Source organism: Ahaetulla prasina, chromosome 8 (genome assembly GCF_028640845.1).
Source record: "Ahaetulla prasina isolate Xishuangbanna chromosome 8, ASM2864084v1, whole genome shotgun sequence".
Classification (NCBI taxonomy): domain Eukaryota; kingdom Metazoa; phylum Chordata; class Lepidosauria; order Squamata; family Colubridae; genus Ahaetulla; species Ahaetulla prasina.
In genome coordinates, this window is record NC_080546.1 from 6,688,713 (window position 1) to 6,703,600 (window position 14,888).

Sequence of the window (14,888 nt, forward strand, 5' to 3'; positions counted from 1 at the left end):
ATATCCTTCCCTCAGGAGTGGGGTGGAAATTGGGATTTTGCAGTATCCTTCCCCTGGAGTGGGGAGGGAATGGGGATCTTGCAGTATTCTTCCCCCAGGAGTGGGGAGGGACTGGAGATTTTGCAATATCCTTCCCCCAGGAGTGGAGAGGGAAAGTGGATTTTGCAGTATCCTTCCCCCAGGAGTCGGGGGGGGGGGGAGAATGGGGATTTTTCAGTATCCTTCCCGTGCCACACCCACCAAGCCACACCAAGCCACGCCCACAGAACCGGTAGTTAAAAAAAAAATTGAATTTCACCACTGCTCAAAAGTAATTCTAATTGAGTATAATTTGAGTATAGGATTGATTGATTGATTCTTGGATAAGTGATTGTATTGTACACTGGTCAAATTGTGGGAATTATTATGGAAAATAAAAAAATTTTGCTCCCAAGAAAGAAAAAAAAAGTAATTCTAATACAAAGTAAAGTTCGAATAATAGAGCTGTCTGGTTGTAAGCTGCCTTCCAGATACAGCGGAACCCACCTCCCATTTTTCTGCGTTTGCTTTTTCCACAGTTGCGGAAAGCCGTGATGGACCACATATCGGACTCCTTCCTGGAGACCAACGTCCCGCTGCTGGTCCTCATCGAAGCAGCCAAGAGCGGCAACGAGAAAGAAGTGAAAGAATACGCACAAGTGTTCCGTGAACACGCCAACAAGTTGGTGGAGGTAAGTTGGACCTTCCTACAAGGACCGCCCAACTGGTTCTTTTGGAGCCACAGACAATCAACGCTCTAGTGCAGGGATCTCCAACCTTGGCCACTTTAAGCCTGGCGGACTTCAACTCCCAGAATGCCCCAGCCAGCTTTGCTGGCTGGGGGATTCTGGGAGTTGAAGTCCGCCAGGCTTAAAGTGGCCAAGGTTGGAGACCCCTGCTCCAGTGAAAAAAGGGTGTTTTTTTTTTTTATACTTTATGATTAACTCAAGAAAAACAGACTGAAAGGCATGGCGTAACAAAGCAGCTACTGCATATACCAGTGATGGTGAACCTTTTTGGTGCCGAGTGCCCAAAGTGTGTGTGCGAAACCCCAAAATGCAATGCGAACGCCCCCCCTGCGCACATGCACGTGCATGTCCCTCGCATGCGTCCTGTGCATGCGCGGCAGAGACCCGAAGAACAGCTGGCCGGCGGGAGGCATGCACGCATGCATGGTGGAGCTGGGCTGGGGTGACGGCTAGTGTGCCCACAGAGGTCCTGATAAACCTGCTTTTGCCAACGAGTGTTGGGATGGAGCCTTGTTTGATGGATTGTTGCTGTGGGGAAAGTGCGGGGGGGGGGTGTATTGTTTTTTATTGTTTGTATATTGGGTTTTTATTTTTGTCAGCCGCCCAGAGTAACTGAGAGTGAGTGGGAAGGAAGGGAGGGAGGGAGGAAGGGAGGAGGGAGGGAGGGAGGAAGGGAGGAGGGAGGGAGGGAGGGAGGAAGGAAGGAAGGAAGGAAGGAAGGAAGGAAGGAAGGAAGGAAAAAGACAGAGAGAAAGAAAGAGAGACAGAAAAAGAAAGAAAGAGAGACAGAGAGGGAAAGAAAGAACATAATAGGAAGGAAGAAAGGAAGGAAAGAAAGAAGGAAAGAAAGAGGAAGGAAGGAAGGAAGGAAGGAAGGAAGGAAGGAAGGAAGGAAAGAACGAAAGAAAGAGAATGAAAGAGGAAAAGAAGAGAGAAAGAAAGAGAGAAAGAAAGAAAGAAAGAGAGAAAGAAAGAAAGAAAGAAAGAAAGAAAGAAAGAAAGAAAGAAAGAAAGAAAGGAAGGAAGAAAGAAAGGAAGGAAGGGAGGGAGGGAAAGAAAGAAAGAAAGAAAGATAGATGGATGGATGGATGGATGGATGGATGGATGGATGGATGGATGGATGGATCCAAATGTGCTTTTATTTTAAAGGCAAACAGACTTTCTGATTTTCCTTTAAGATATTTTGCTTCTTATCCAAGAAGCTTCTTCAGTTCTCACTTTAAGTAAACTATAACTACGGTTAAAACTTGAAACTTAAAACTACAGTTAAAACTTAAAACTTCTTGGATGAGATGCGAAACATCTTAAAGGAAAATCAGAAAGCCAAGCCAAGTCAATGGGGAAGCCACATTTACTTAACCACCGTGTTTCTAACTTTAACACTTGCAGCGATTCACTTAATAACTCTGGTAAGAAAAAAAAAAGGTTGTAAAACAGGGCAAAACTCACTTAACGAATGTTTCACTTAGCAGTGAAAACTTTGGGCTCAATTGCGATCACAAGTCGAGGACTACCTGTATTACGAAGGAGAAGGATTATCGGTAATCTTCTCTGTAGGTTCCCATGGGTGGGGCGGGGGACTTGAAAGACAAATGCCATCACGAAATCACACGAAATGAGATGATGGGTTGCAAATTAACGCATTACAGTGGTGGGTGGCATGTGACATCCCATGTCTCTTTCTACACACTCAGGAATGTTTTGCCGTTGTTAACAAGGAGTAGCTGACAATCCTTGTCAGATCTTGCTTGGTGATAAGCAACTCATTAGACAACACAGCAGCATCAGAGAGAAGCTGCCAACTGTCCTAACTTTTCCATTAGCTAATGGAACGTTTGCAAAAGAGAGAGAGAGAGGGAGGGAGGGAGAGAGAGAATAAAATAAAATCAATATCAGTCCATTGTCCATACGTCTGCATGAACGACTAGAGACAGCATTCAAGTGTACTACGAAACAAAGTAAGGTTCGACATTTAGGCAAGAAAAACAAAATGCCACAGGTAAGAGTTTATACAAAGCTTCAACCAAAAACTATCTACTGTTGACCTCACCCCATTCCTAAGAGGTCTGTAAGGGGCATGCATAAGAGTACAAGCGTGCCTTCCATTCCTGTCCTATTGTTTCCTTTCGTTATATCCAATTAACATAGTTATTACATACTTATATATATGCTTATATACTGTATAATTATTTCATGCTTATGCTTATATATATAATAAATAAATAAATAAAAATAAAATAAATAAACAGTATATGTGGTACCTCGCTCAATAGTAGTAACTGTGAGAGGGATCTTGGAATCCTAGTGGACAGTCTTTTAAATATGAGCCAGCCATGTGCACCAGCTACCAAAAAAGCCAACACAGTTCTAGGCTGCATAAACAGAGAGATAGAATCAAGATCATGTGAAGTGTTAATACCACTTTATAATGCCTTGGTAAGGTCACACTTGGAATATTGCATCCAGTTTTGGTCTCCACGATGTAAAAAAGATGTTGAGACTCTAGAAAAAGGGCAGAGAAGAGCAACCAAAATGATTAGGGGACTGGACGCCAAAACATATGAAGAACAGTTGCAGGAACTGGGTATGTCTAGTTGAATGAAAAGAAGGACTGGGGGGAGACATGATAGCATATCTCAGGGGTTGCCACAAAGAAGAGGGAGTCAAGCTATTCTCCAAAGCACCTGAAGGCAGGACAAGAAGCAATGAGTGGAAACTAATCAAGGAGAGAAGCAACCTAGAATTAAGGAGAAATTTCCTGACAGTGAGAACAATTAATCAGTGGAACGACTTGCCTCCAGAAGTTGTGAATGCTCCAACACTGGAAGTTTTTAAGAAGATGTTGGATAACCATTTGTCTGAAGTGGTGTAGGGTTTCCTGCCTAAGCAGGGGGTTGGACTAGAAGACCTCCAATGCCCCTTCCAACTCTGATATTCTACATTCTAAAGAGACTGAACCATCTTGGTAGACCTCTGTAGGAGTTGCCTCTTACACCGACTTATCTTTGCATCTCCTTCAAAGAAGAGGATGAAGAAAAGAGAAGGGAGAAAAGGCATTTTTTAATATTAATTGATTATGCCAAAATAGTTTAAAGCTGTCTTTGTTATGTCAGGCCCTTCATCCAAATAGACCATTAGTACACTGGATCTTACTCAGAAATCTATTTTAATTACTTCATTGTTCTTACTGTCAGGAAATTCCTCCTTAGTTCTAAGTTGCTTCTCTCCTTGATTAGTTTCCACCCATTGCTTCTTGTCCTGCCCTCAGGTGCTTTGGAGAATAGCTTGACTCCCTCTTCTTTGGGGCAGCCTCTGAGATATTGGAACAAAGCTATCATGTCTCTCCTAGTCCTTCTTTTCATTAAACTAGACATACCCAGTTCCTGCAACCGTTTTTCATATGTTTTAGCCTCCAGTCCCCTAAGAATTTGCAAGAATTTTAACTTTCAAATCTTATCCACGGTCCCTTCTTGACCTCTCAGGCCAACCCAAGGACATTTTAAATCCAAAGTCAACTGTTTCAGGACCAGTAGAATGTAGATCCTTTAAGTTACCCGATTCCACCAAAACCGCCATTATACAACTTGCATTCTTAAGTTATGAGCATCACTGAAAAATAAATAAAATAAGATCCTATGTCTTGATATGGAAAACGAGAGAGAGAAAGCTTTGGATTGATTCCTTCCTTCCTTCCTTCCTTCCTTCCTTCCTTCCTTCCTTCCTTCCTTCCTTCCTTCCTTCCTTCCTTATGGAATGGATGATGAAGAACATAGAACTTGTTGAGATAAATGTTTTTGATCAGAGAAAAGACAATATTTACCTTTCTAACTGACTAGAAAGTCCTGATTGCATAAAAATGGGGTTACCCCTTGAATAATTGGATAATAGATAAGGTTAGCTTTTTTGCAATCATATAGTGAGAGACTTTTGTAACTGTACTTATATTTGCTTCAAAGAAAATTGGAAGAACCTTCTTTTTACTCTTCTGGCACTCTTTCTTTCTTTCTCTCTTTCTCTCTCTCCTTCCTTCCTTCCTTCCTTCTTTGCTCCCTTCTTTCTTTGCTTGTTCGTTAAATTTATTTGCCCTCTATCCTTGCCATGGGCTAGACTGGATGGCTGACAACAATAAAATGGTGGGAAAAAATGATTTTAAAAAAAATGTAAACATAACCATAGTAAAGGAATAAAACAACGACAACAACAACAAGTTTCTCCCAGGAGAAACTTCTTCAGGTTTAACCGGTTAATGGAAATCTACTGACTTGTCCAATTTAGCTCTTGTAGGACTTGTAGCTCTTGTAGGATGTTGTGCAGCAAGGCTGGACTGCATCCAGTTGATTAAGGGCTAAACTATATTTCTTGCGACTTGTCAATAACCTCCCCGGCTTCCACCGGTGAGTTCCTCTTGAAAACGTTGCCAGCTGGGGAGAGTTCAGCTGTGTGGCTGCTTGCACCAGGCGACGTGCCAGAGAGATGTCCCCGTACGCGCCCGTTGACACGAATGGATTAAGAAATACGTTGGGTGATGATTAGACTGCCCCTCGGATACAGGGAGTGCCGTAAATGGAGAAAAATGAAGGCGCGCTGGATTTCTGTCTTCAAGAATTCTCCCTTTAGGCCTAAAGACTTATAAATAGTAAAACACGGTGCTGTAAAAAAAAAACCAAAAAACCTTCCCCCTTTGGGCCAAACATTGTTTATCGATTGTCAATGTTGGGTTTCCTCCTTCCTCGATATTCCTTGCATTGGACTGACGGCCGAAATCGAACCCCAAATTTCCATTGCTGGGCAGGACAGCTGTTAAGTGAGTTTCATCCCATTTTTACGACCTTTCTGGCCGCAGTTGTGAATCGCTGCAGTTGTTAAGTTAGTTAACACGGGTTGTTAGGTGTACCTGGTTTTGACTTTGCCTGTCAGAAGGTCGCAAAAGGGGTTCATGTGACCCCCCAGGGAAAACAGAAGGAGAAAGGGGCAGCAGAGGACGAGATGGTTAAGATAGTGTCATCCACGCGATGAATCTGAATTTGGGGAAACTCTGGTAGACAGGGGAGGGAGAGAGGAATCATTGAATTTAATCCCGCCTTCCTTCCTTTGGTGGTTTTAGGCAGAAGTGGTATTCAGCCAGTTCCAACCGGTTCGCCCAAACTGGTAGTGGAAATTGCGGGTGGGCTCACCCACCCACCCTGGCTGTATAGCATCCTATTTAGGCACGTTTTTGAGGCAAGGCGCATGCACGGAAGGCGCGTGTGTGAGCAAAGCACATGCGCGGAAGGCCGGGCGCATGCGTAGAAGGCAAGTGGGCGCATGAAGCGACTGTGCACATGTGGCGAACTGGTAGCAACATAATGTGCAACCGACCACTGGTTTTAGGATATTTTCTTGGCTACCCTTAGCGTGTTTGGCTAACAGCCTACTGTTTGTTTGTTTTTTTAATTTCTTCATTTGTTGGTTCAGCCTACAACGTTACATCTGAATATCCTGTGTTTGGAGCAAATGCAAGGCTATCGATAGAACGACATGGATGCGGGTGGTGTAATAACTCAGTTTGCAACTGTGGCTTTGCTTATAGTTTCAGCTTATTCACAGGCAAGAGGTGGGAAAACCTTGACTGAGCCCTTGGATGTCTCATCTCCATTGCCATGTTTTATTCAAAATTATTGACAGTGGAAACACCGATGTTATGAATTGTCATGGCGAGAAGGACTGCTCCTCTTCTGATGTTAAGTTGCGTGATTTGCTCACCAGCTGCATTTTCCACCAGCCGATTGGCTTTTGAAAATATTTTTCATGTTATCTCCCACTCTAGTCATTTCCAAATACTTTAAAACCCGGTTGCGTGACAATGAGACAAATGCCTTCTGAAAGCCAATCCAAGCCATGTGCAGATCTTTCTTCTTCTTCTTCTTCTTCTTCTTCTTCTTCTTCTTCTTCTTCTTCTTCTTCTTCTTCTTCTTCTTCTTCTTCTTCTTCCTCTTCCTCTTCCTCTTCCTCTTCCTCTTCTTCTTCTTCTTCTTCTTCTTCTTCTTCCTCTTCTTCTTCTTCTTCTTCTTCTTCTTCTTCTTCTTCTTCTCCTCCTCCTCCCTTTCTTCTAGTTTGTCCTCCTCCTCCACCTCCTCCTCCTCCACCACCACCTCCTCCTCCTTCTCTTCTTCTTCTTCTTCTTCTTCTTCCTCTTCTTCTTCTTCTTCTTCTTCTTCTTCTTCTTCTCCTCCTCCTCCTCCTCCCTTTCTTCTAGTTTGTCCTCCTCCTCCTCCTCCTCCTCCACCACCACCTCCTCCTCCTCCTCTTCTTCTCCTCCTCCTCCTCTTCCTCCTCCTCCTCCTCCTCCTCTTACTCTCCTCCTCTTCTCCCTTCTCCTCCTCTTCTTCTCCCTCTCTCCCTTCTCTTCCTTCTCCTCCTTCTCTTCTCCTTCTCCTTCTTCTTCTTGTCCTTTACCTCCTCCTCCTCCTCCTCTTACTCTCCTCCTCTCCCCCTCTCTCCCCTTCTCCTCCTTCTCCTCCCTTCTCTTTCTCCTTCTGCTTCTGCTTCTCCTTCTCCTCCTCCTCCCTCTTACTCTCCTCCTCCTCTCCCCTTCCCCTCTCTCCCCTTCTCCTTCTTTTCCTCCCTTCTCTTTCTCCTTCTCCTTCTCCTCCTCCTCCTTCTTCTCCTTACCTCCTCCTCCTCCTCCTTCTCCCTCTTAACTCTTACTCTCCTCTCCCCTTCTCCTCCCTCTTCTTTCCCCCTCTCTCTCCCTCTCTCCTTCTCTTTCTCCTTCCCCTCTTCTCTTTTCAAGCAATTAACTCTAATGATGGATGAGAGACAGATGGGAAGAGAAATCCTCTCCCCGTGGATAGATTTTCACCTGATAATAGTTAGGAAACATGTTCCTCAGCACCACCACTGCTTGGATCCCACCTGTGGAACGCTCTTGCTGTAATTGCCACCTGTGAACATGATCAGCTCCTAGTTCAGGCCTAATAGGGAGCAGTGTCTGAGATGCATCTTCCCATAGACATAAACTGCTCTGTTCTCAGGTTGAGGCAGATGTCCCTTGAGGATACGGGATACGGGAGGTCTTTGGGCCACCATCTGTTTTCCTTCTTGCAAAGTTTCTGGAGACTTCCAAAAGGATCAGTTGCCTGCAGAAAGGGCCCTTTGTTGGTGGCACGTAGAAGAAGCCTATATTTTAGCATGATTAAAATTTGATATACTGCAGCAAATCAATAAAATCACAGCGCAAGACGGGCATTGGCAGCAAGTCTCGTAAAAGAAGAAAACTCCCATTTCTGCTTTATGGTCTCTTTGTCCTTTGGACTCACAGGAGCCTTTCGATAACGTCCTCTTGTTTATTCGGACGTCGTTTTAGATTGCTTTTGGTTTTTTCAGAGAAGGACAATTTTTGTCTTCCTCTTCATTTTCCTATTCTTCCTCCTCATCTTGTTCCTCTTGTTCCTTTTCCTTCTCCTCCTCCTCCTCTTTCTTCTCCACTTTTTCATACTTCTCTTCTTCCTCTGCCTTCTCCTCCTCCTCCACTTTTCATCCTCCTCCTCCTCCTCCTTCTCTTCTCCACTTTTTCATCCTTCTCTTCTTCCTCCTCCTCTGCCTTCTCCGTCTTCTCCTCCTCTTCCTCCTCCTTCTCCTCCTCTTCTTCTCCACTTTTTCATATTTCTCTTTTTCCTCCTCCTCCACTTTTTCCTCCTTCTTGTTCTCCTTCTCCTTCTTTTTATGCTTCTCTTCCTCTTCCTCCTTCTCTTCCTCTCCCCCTTCGCTTTCCCCCCTCCCCCCCCCCCCCCTCCTCCTCCCCCTCCTCCTCCCATGATTCCTTCTTCTTATGACCACAAGTATCTGGTATCTCCTTCCTGTGCTTCTCCAATCCTGCAGAAGGATTCATTTCAAGGAAGTGAGCAAATTGATTAATTGATGTGTTGGAGAAGAATCCAACAAGGGTTTATGATGTTTTTTTTTTTAAATTATTTGAATTTATATCCCGCCCTTCTCCGAAGACTCAGGGCGGCTTACACTGTGTTAAGCAATAGTCTTCATCCATTTGTATATTATATACAAAGTCAACTTTATTGCCCCCAACAATCTGGGTCCTCATTTTACCTACCTTATAAAGGATGGAAGGCTGAGTCAACCTTGGGCCTGGTGGGGCTTGAACCTGCAGTAATTGCAAGCAGCTGTGTTAATAACAGACAGACTTAGTCTGCTGAGTCACCAGAGGCCCCATGCTAATAAACCAAACTCTTCCAGTTAGAAATTTTGTTTTTGTCCTTTCTTCCCACCCCCAAGTCCTCCTCTTCTGTCCATTTGTCCATGAGGTACTTGATCAAAAGTTCCTCCTTAATTTTTATGAATAGGGTAAACTGGCAGTTGGTTAGGAAACGTGGAATTTTCTATAGGGCTAGTGAAATTATAGGGCAGAGGTCCCGATTCTACACCTTTCCTTCTCCTTTTGTTGACTGCCTTCATCTTTGGGAAGGGACACGAACGTACAATTGTTCGGTTAGGTTTACCTTTTGAGCTATTTTTCTCATAAACAGCAGAAAAAGTCGGAAGCGAACAATTGAACAAGCGAACTTCTCCCCACGAATGATCTCCTGGAAGCTTCCTCCCACTTCTTCTGCCTCGAATAGATATGCCAGCCAAACCCTGGCAATTTATGGAAAGCCATTTTGTCTCTCGACAGCCCTTGGGGGGTTGAGTTTGCTAAAAAGAGAAATGGCACGGAGTTGTGAAATAACATGATTTTAGGAAGGCCGTTTATCATGGAGGCCATTGAAGGAGGCACCCATCTGACTCTCTGAATAGACCAGACGAAGTGACTCGGATGTTAAAAAAAGGGGTTTCCTCGTTAATTCTGATCGAACATAAACTCGAGTGTAACTTTTGCAAAGGCCGTGGATTTATCACTGTATCTGTGCAGCAGCTTGGGAGAGAAAGAAAAGCTGTTGTTGTTGTTGTTGTTGTTGTTGTTGTTTTGCTTTTAAAAGCTTTCTATTTGACACATACTCATACTGTATTTTTCGGCGTATAAGACATACCTTTTTCCCCGAAAAAAGAGGGTGAAAATCTGGGTGCGTCTTATACTCCAAATGTAGCCCCACCCAGCCTCTCAAACGGAGGTTTCAGAGACTGAAAAAAGCCTCTGAAACCGAAATGGAGCTTCAGAAAAAAAAGCCTCCAAAACAGAGCTTCAGAAAAAAAAGCCTCTGAAATGGCAGGAAAAAAAGCCTCTGAAACAGAGCTTCAGAGAAAAAGCCTCTGAAATGGCAGAAAAAAAGGCTTCTGAAACAAAGGTTTCAGAGGCAGAAAAAAAAAGCAAGGCGCAGAGCTCACAACCAAGGAACCTGTTGCTAAAATTCACCTCTGGGAACGGCTGATTGGGGGTATTCTGGAGGCCGATCCACCTGCTAATCAGCTTTTTTCTTATTTTCCTCCCAAAAAACTAAGGTGCGTCTTATACTCCGTTGCGTCTTATAGTCCGAAAAATATGGTATATATGAGGCATTTTTCCATGGGTTTTTACCATCTCTTTCTTCTGTCTCTCTCAGATGTAATATCTAAACTGGGCTGTACCTTTGTTTTTCAAAATGAGCATCTTCATGAAAAGCATCTTCACCACTTTCGTGTGAAGGGGGAACTTTACTGATCCTCCTTTCGTTTTTTCTTCTTTTCACGCTTCAAATATCATGCTGTTCCACTCAGACAAACAGCCATCAACAGGCACATACAGTTAAACAACATTTACTTACCGTTTAAAAGAGACCGAATGTTAAAAGAGCAACTGATTAACAGTTGACAACCAGAGAAGATGAGATTAACACCAGATAATAAACAATACCCCAATGAAGGAACTACCAATTTAGTAAATAACAGCCTAATCAAGGAACCAAAGTATTCCCAACAACACCGACCGGGAAAGTTGCTTGTCTATAAAGAGAGAGCAAACTCAACTCCCTTGTAGCACTAATGATGTTATCTAGTTGGGTAATGAAACATCTTCAAGAAAACAACCAAGCTCACAAAGCCCAGGGACCCCACAGTTCTCTTCTTCCTCCTCCTTACTTCCTCCTCTTCCCCATCTCCATTCCACAAACCCCCACTCCCTTCTAGCACTGATGATGTTCCCTAGTTGGGTAATGAAACATCTGCCGGGAAACAACAACGCTCAGAGAGCACAAGTATCCCACAGTCCTCCTTCTCCTCCCTCCACTCTGAAACCCCCACTCCCTGCTAACACTGATGGTGTTACCCAGTCGGGTTATGAAACGTCTGTAAGAAAACATCCAAGCCGAATACAGCAAGGACCCTGCAGTTCGACCCTGACCTACAAATATTCTCTTCTATCAGTATAATTGTTTGTCCCATAAATGGCTAAAAAGGTTGGATTAAGGCACATTCCGATCTTTTGAATTCTTGAGAAAGTCGACGGTTGCCTGATTTCCAACTGTAGCATTGAATGCCTCTCCGATTTTGTTTCTTTTACTGATTTTATGCCTATCCTGAATTTAGCTGTACCCGCCGAACATCCGCTTCTCTAAACAAATGAACGGCGCTTGGGTGGCAGTCTTGTCGCTAAAGTACATCAGGGCAAAGAAGTTGAATCAGATCTCGGCCGGAGCAATGGAGCCTCTCCTGCATAATGGGACAGACTGGGGGAAAAGGACGAGGTCGTGCAAAATGGGTTCTCCCCACGCAAACTAGAGCCGGTTTGGGATGGTTTAGGTTTCTGGGGGTATATTCTACAAGCGTTGGCCTATATATCAATGGTGAAATCTAAATTTCTTTCCTACCGGTTCTGTGGGTGTGGCTTGGTGGTGGGGGTCATGTGACTGGGTGGGCGCGGCTATGTGACGGGGGGGGTCAAAAGACAGAAACTCACTACCCATGTCCTGCTAGAGCAGGGTTGGACTAGATGATCTCCAGGTCCCTGCCAGCCCTGGATTATCCTCTGAAGCTGCGTCTAGTGCCAGGTTTGTAGTTCTTCCTTCCTCTCCTTTTTCCTCTTTCTTTCTTTCTTTCTTTCTTTCTTTCTTTCTTTCTTTCTTTCTTTCTTTCTTTCTCTCTCTCTCTCTCTCTCTCTCTCTCTCTCTCTCTCTCTCTCTTTTGTCTGCATCCCCCATTTTTTGCCTAGTAGGCTTCAGCTTTCTTACCTTTAAAAAATGCTTTTAAAAGTAAAAAAAAAAAAAAAACCTCTGATGATCAGGCACCTCAGCTGGGATCGTCAGAGCCTTGTTTTAACCCTTTAAAAGCATTTTTTTTTACAACCTCTTCAAGTGGGACTCGAACTCCCTGTCTCCTGGTCATTGACCCTACGTCAACCAGCCTTACGGCCTCTTATACTCCCTAGAAGATTTCCATAATAGATTTATGTCAGCAACTACCACTTTTTAAAGCCCCTGGTAAGACCTCCTCCTCTCTCTTGAACACAAAATAAAATATCTTTGTGATATATTGAAATAGCCAAAGATATAATATATAATTTAAAGTAGTTATGGTTGAATATCATCAGGATTCAGAGAGTAAGTTTGAATTGGAATTTCAATCACGATCGTGTCTAAATATTATCAATATTTAAACTGTAATTCTAAGATTGGCCAACTTCTTTTATATCTTCAGCACTTAAAAGGACAACATGTATTCTTAGCTTCTCCATAAATCAATCTCATTTTTTTTCTTTTTTTTTCCTTTTTTTTTTTAAAAAAAAGAGAGCGACAGAGAATTTCCATTGCTGGGAGATTATATAACAGTTATAATCATAGTTATTTTCTGGCATAGAAATGAAGTTATCTTAAAACTGTTGACTATATAAGTGAGTAAGCTCTTACCAGATTTTTAAAAAAAATAAAAATATGTACTCAAATAGATGAGAACAGAAGGAACATCTCACATTCCTAAACGTCTACCATCGCCTGAATTCATGTCAAAAACCATTTATTAACCCAAGTCTTGGGTTAACCTTTTTGCTATCACATGTCAAAAGCTGGGGAGGGGGTTGCGGGGGGGGGTCACACGCGCATGCACGGGAGGGCATTGAATTAATGGATGTGGGCATGTGCACGCCGAACCCCAATATTTCTGGCTTTGCGGACTAGCTGGGGGTGGGGAGGAGTTGGTTTCATGGGTGTAACAGGTAAGCGTGCATATCATGCCCCCATTGGGGTTTGAATCTGCAGAGGAAGATGAGCCAAAACTGGAGCTGACGGAGATCGAGGGGGCGGCTTGGAATATTGGGAATATTGGGAGGCACAGGCCAAGGCAGGCCAGGGAATTGGGGTGGCTTGTAGGCAGGGAGAAAGGGGGACAGGATGACCAAGAGAGACTAAGCAGGGGCCTCTGTGGCTCAGACTGGTAAGACAGTCTGTTATTAAGAGCAGCTGCTTGCAATTACTGCAGGTTCAAGTCCCACCAGGCCCAAGGTTGACTCAGCCTTCCATCTTTTATAAGGTAGGTAAAATGAGGACCCAGATTGTTGGGGGCAATAAGTTGACTTTGTATATAATATACAAATGGATGAAGACTATTGCTTGACATAATGTAAGCCGCCCTGAGTCTTTGGAGAAGGGCGGGATATAAATGCAAATAAAAAAAAAAACATGAGAGACAGGCAATGAGCGAGGACCACCCCCTCCTGATCCTCGAGCATGGAGAGTGGAGAGAAGGCGGGAACAGCCCAGGTTGACCGAACTACTCAGGAGGAGAGTGCCTCGCCCCTCTTCACAAGGCACACCTGGGGACTGACACTTAAGGAGACACTGTGGGGAGGGGCATTTGTCGGGAACAAACACTGAATTTCTGGAGCGTTGAGTGCCGTTGCTGACGTTTGAAGTCTCCTGGATTTCCTGCTTTCTTCCTGGACTCATTGATTTGCCCTGCCCCGGGTCATCACTGCGTGCATGCAGCTCCATTTGCTCAAGCGGCGGGGACACGTGTGCCCGCCATTTCCGTGGCCCAGTTCCAAAGGGCTCAAGGCCCGGTAGTGGCCCAGGGATTGGGAAGGGCAAAAACCAGGGGTGAAATGCTCCCAGTTCGGACCAGATCGCGCGATCCGGTAGCGATGGGGCAGGTAGTTCGGAGAACCGGTAGCAAAAATCCCTGCCCCCTCCCCCACTGCCCACGCCTCGCTGTTCCTCTTCTCTGTCCCTGAAGCTCTCGGTGGTGATATAGCTGCAAACGGCCTTAAATGACTGCCGCGGCACTTCAAAGGGCCACACTACAGCTGATCAGTGCTATAGGCGGTTAGTAGACCGGTGCCTCTATTTTTAAAGAAGGTAGACCAGTGCCTCTCAGTAAAAGCCAATTAGTAGACCGGTGCCTCTATTTTTAAAGAAGGTAGACCGGTGCGCTCCCAAGTTATGTATACTTTATTATTTTTATTATTTATTATTATTGGCCATGCCCATTCAGTCACCTGACCACCAAGCCACACCCACCAATTAAGCCACGCCCACAGAACCGGTAGGGAAAATTTTTAGATTTCACTCCTGGCAAAAACGCCTATTCTTTCTATCGCTTTCCAGCCCATTCAGGTTGCTTTTCTCAGTTCCGCTATTTCAGTAATAGCCCCTGCGGCTTCTCTATAATTCTCCTTTCTTTTGTTCTGGTAAGCAGCTCATCTACCTCTAAATACATTTCGCCTTTTCCTCCACACGTCCGATAACATTGAGACCCCCCCCCTCCTGCCTGATTTAAGAGACCTGCGTTGGACAAATTGCACGTTGATCCTTCAAAATGAGGAATGGCCCACGTTGGCTTTAAGATTTTTTTCTAAGGAACAATTAGTACCGCTTTGATGACTTCATTCCATTTGGCTCAGGTTAGCCATAAATGGTTCCCTTGGTCCCTTTGTTGTGATTTTTGTTTTAATTTACCCAGGACACTATCCAGTGACAAGCAGAAAAGTTAGGGAGCCGTTTGTAGCAGATGTTTGAGCAATGCACTCCTAAGGTTTATGCGCGGCGGCTAAAAAAGATATCTCATTCTGAGAGATGACTCCTTCTAATCTGCTCAGCTGCGCCCATCCATTATAATCCCCTGGCATCTCTGCATCGTATCATGCAAAATTATACCTTTGCCTGGACATTTTGATGGATAATTAAGTCAATAAGAAGAGTTAGCAAAGATGCGGGTGGCTCCAGA

At 44.2% G+C, this 14,888-nt stretch overlaps 1 protein-coding gene across 2 annotated transcripts in view; it reads left to right on the forward strand.

Annotated features, from left to right (window-relative positions):
* Positions 1–14,888, forward strand: part of CTNNA2 (catenin alpha 2) — a 698,304-nt gene that overhangs the window by 483,749 nt on the left and 199,667 nt on the right. For both annotated transcript variants that reach the window (XM_058193039.1, XM_058193037.1), the window contains one exon: positions 558–710. In XM_058193039.1, coding sequence (XP_058049022.1) covers positions 558–710 — 153 coding nt within the window. The remainder of the gene's footprint in view (positions 1–557; positions 711–14,888) is intronic.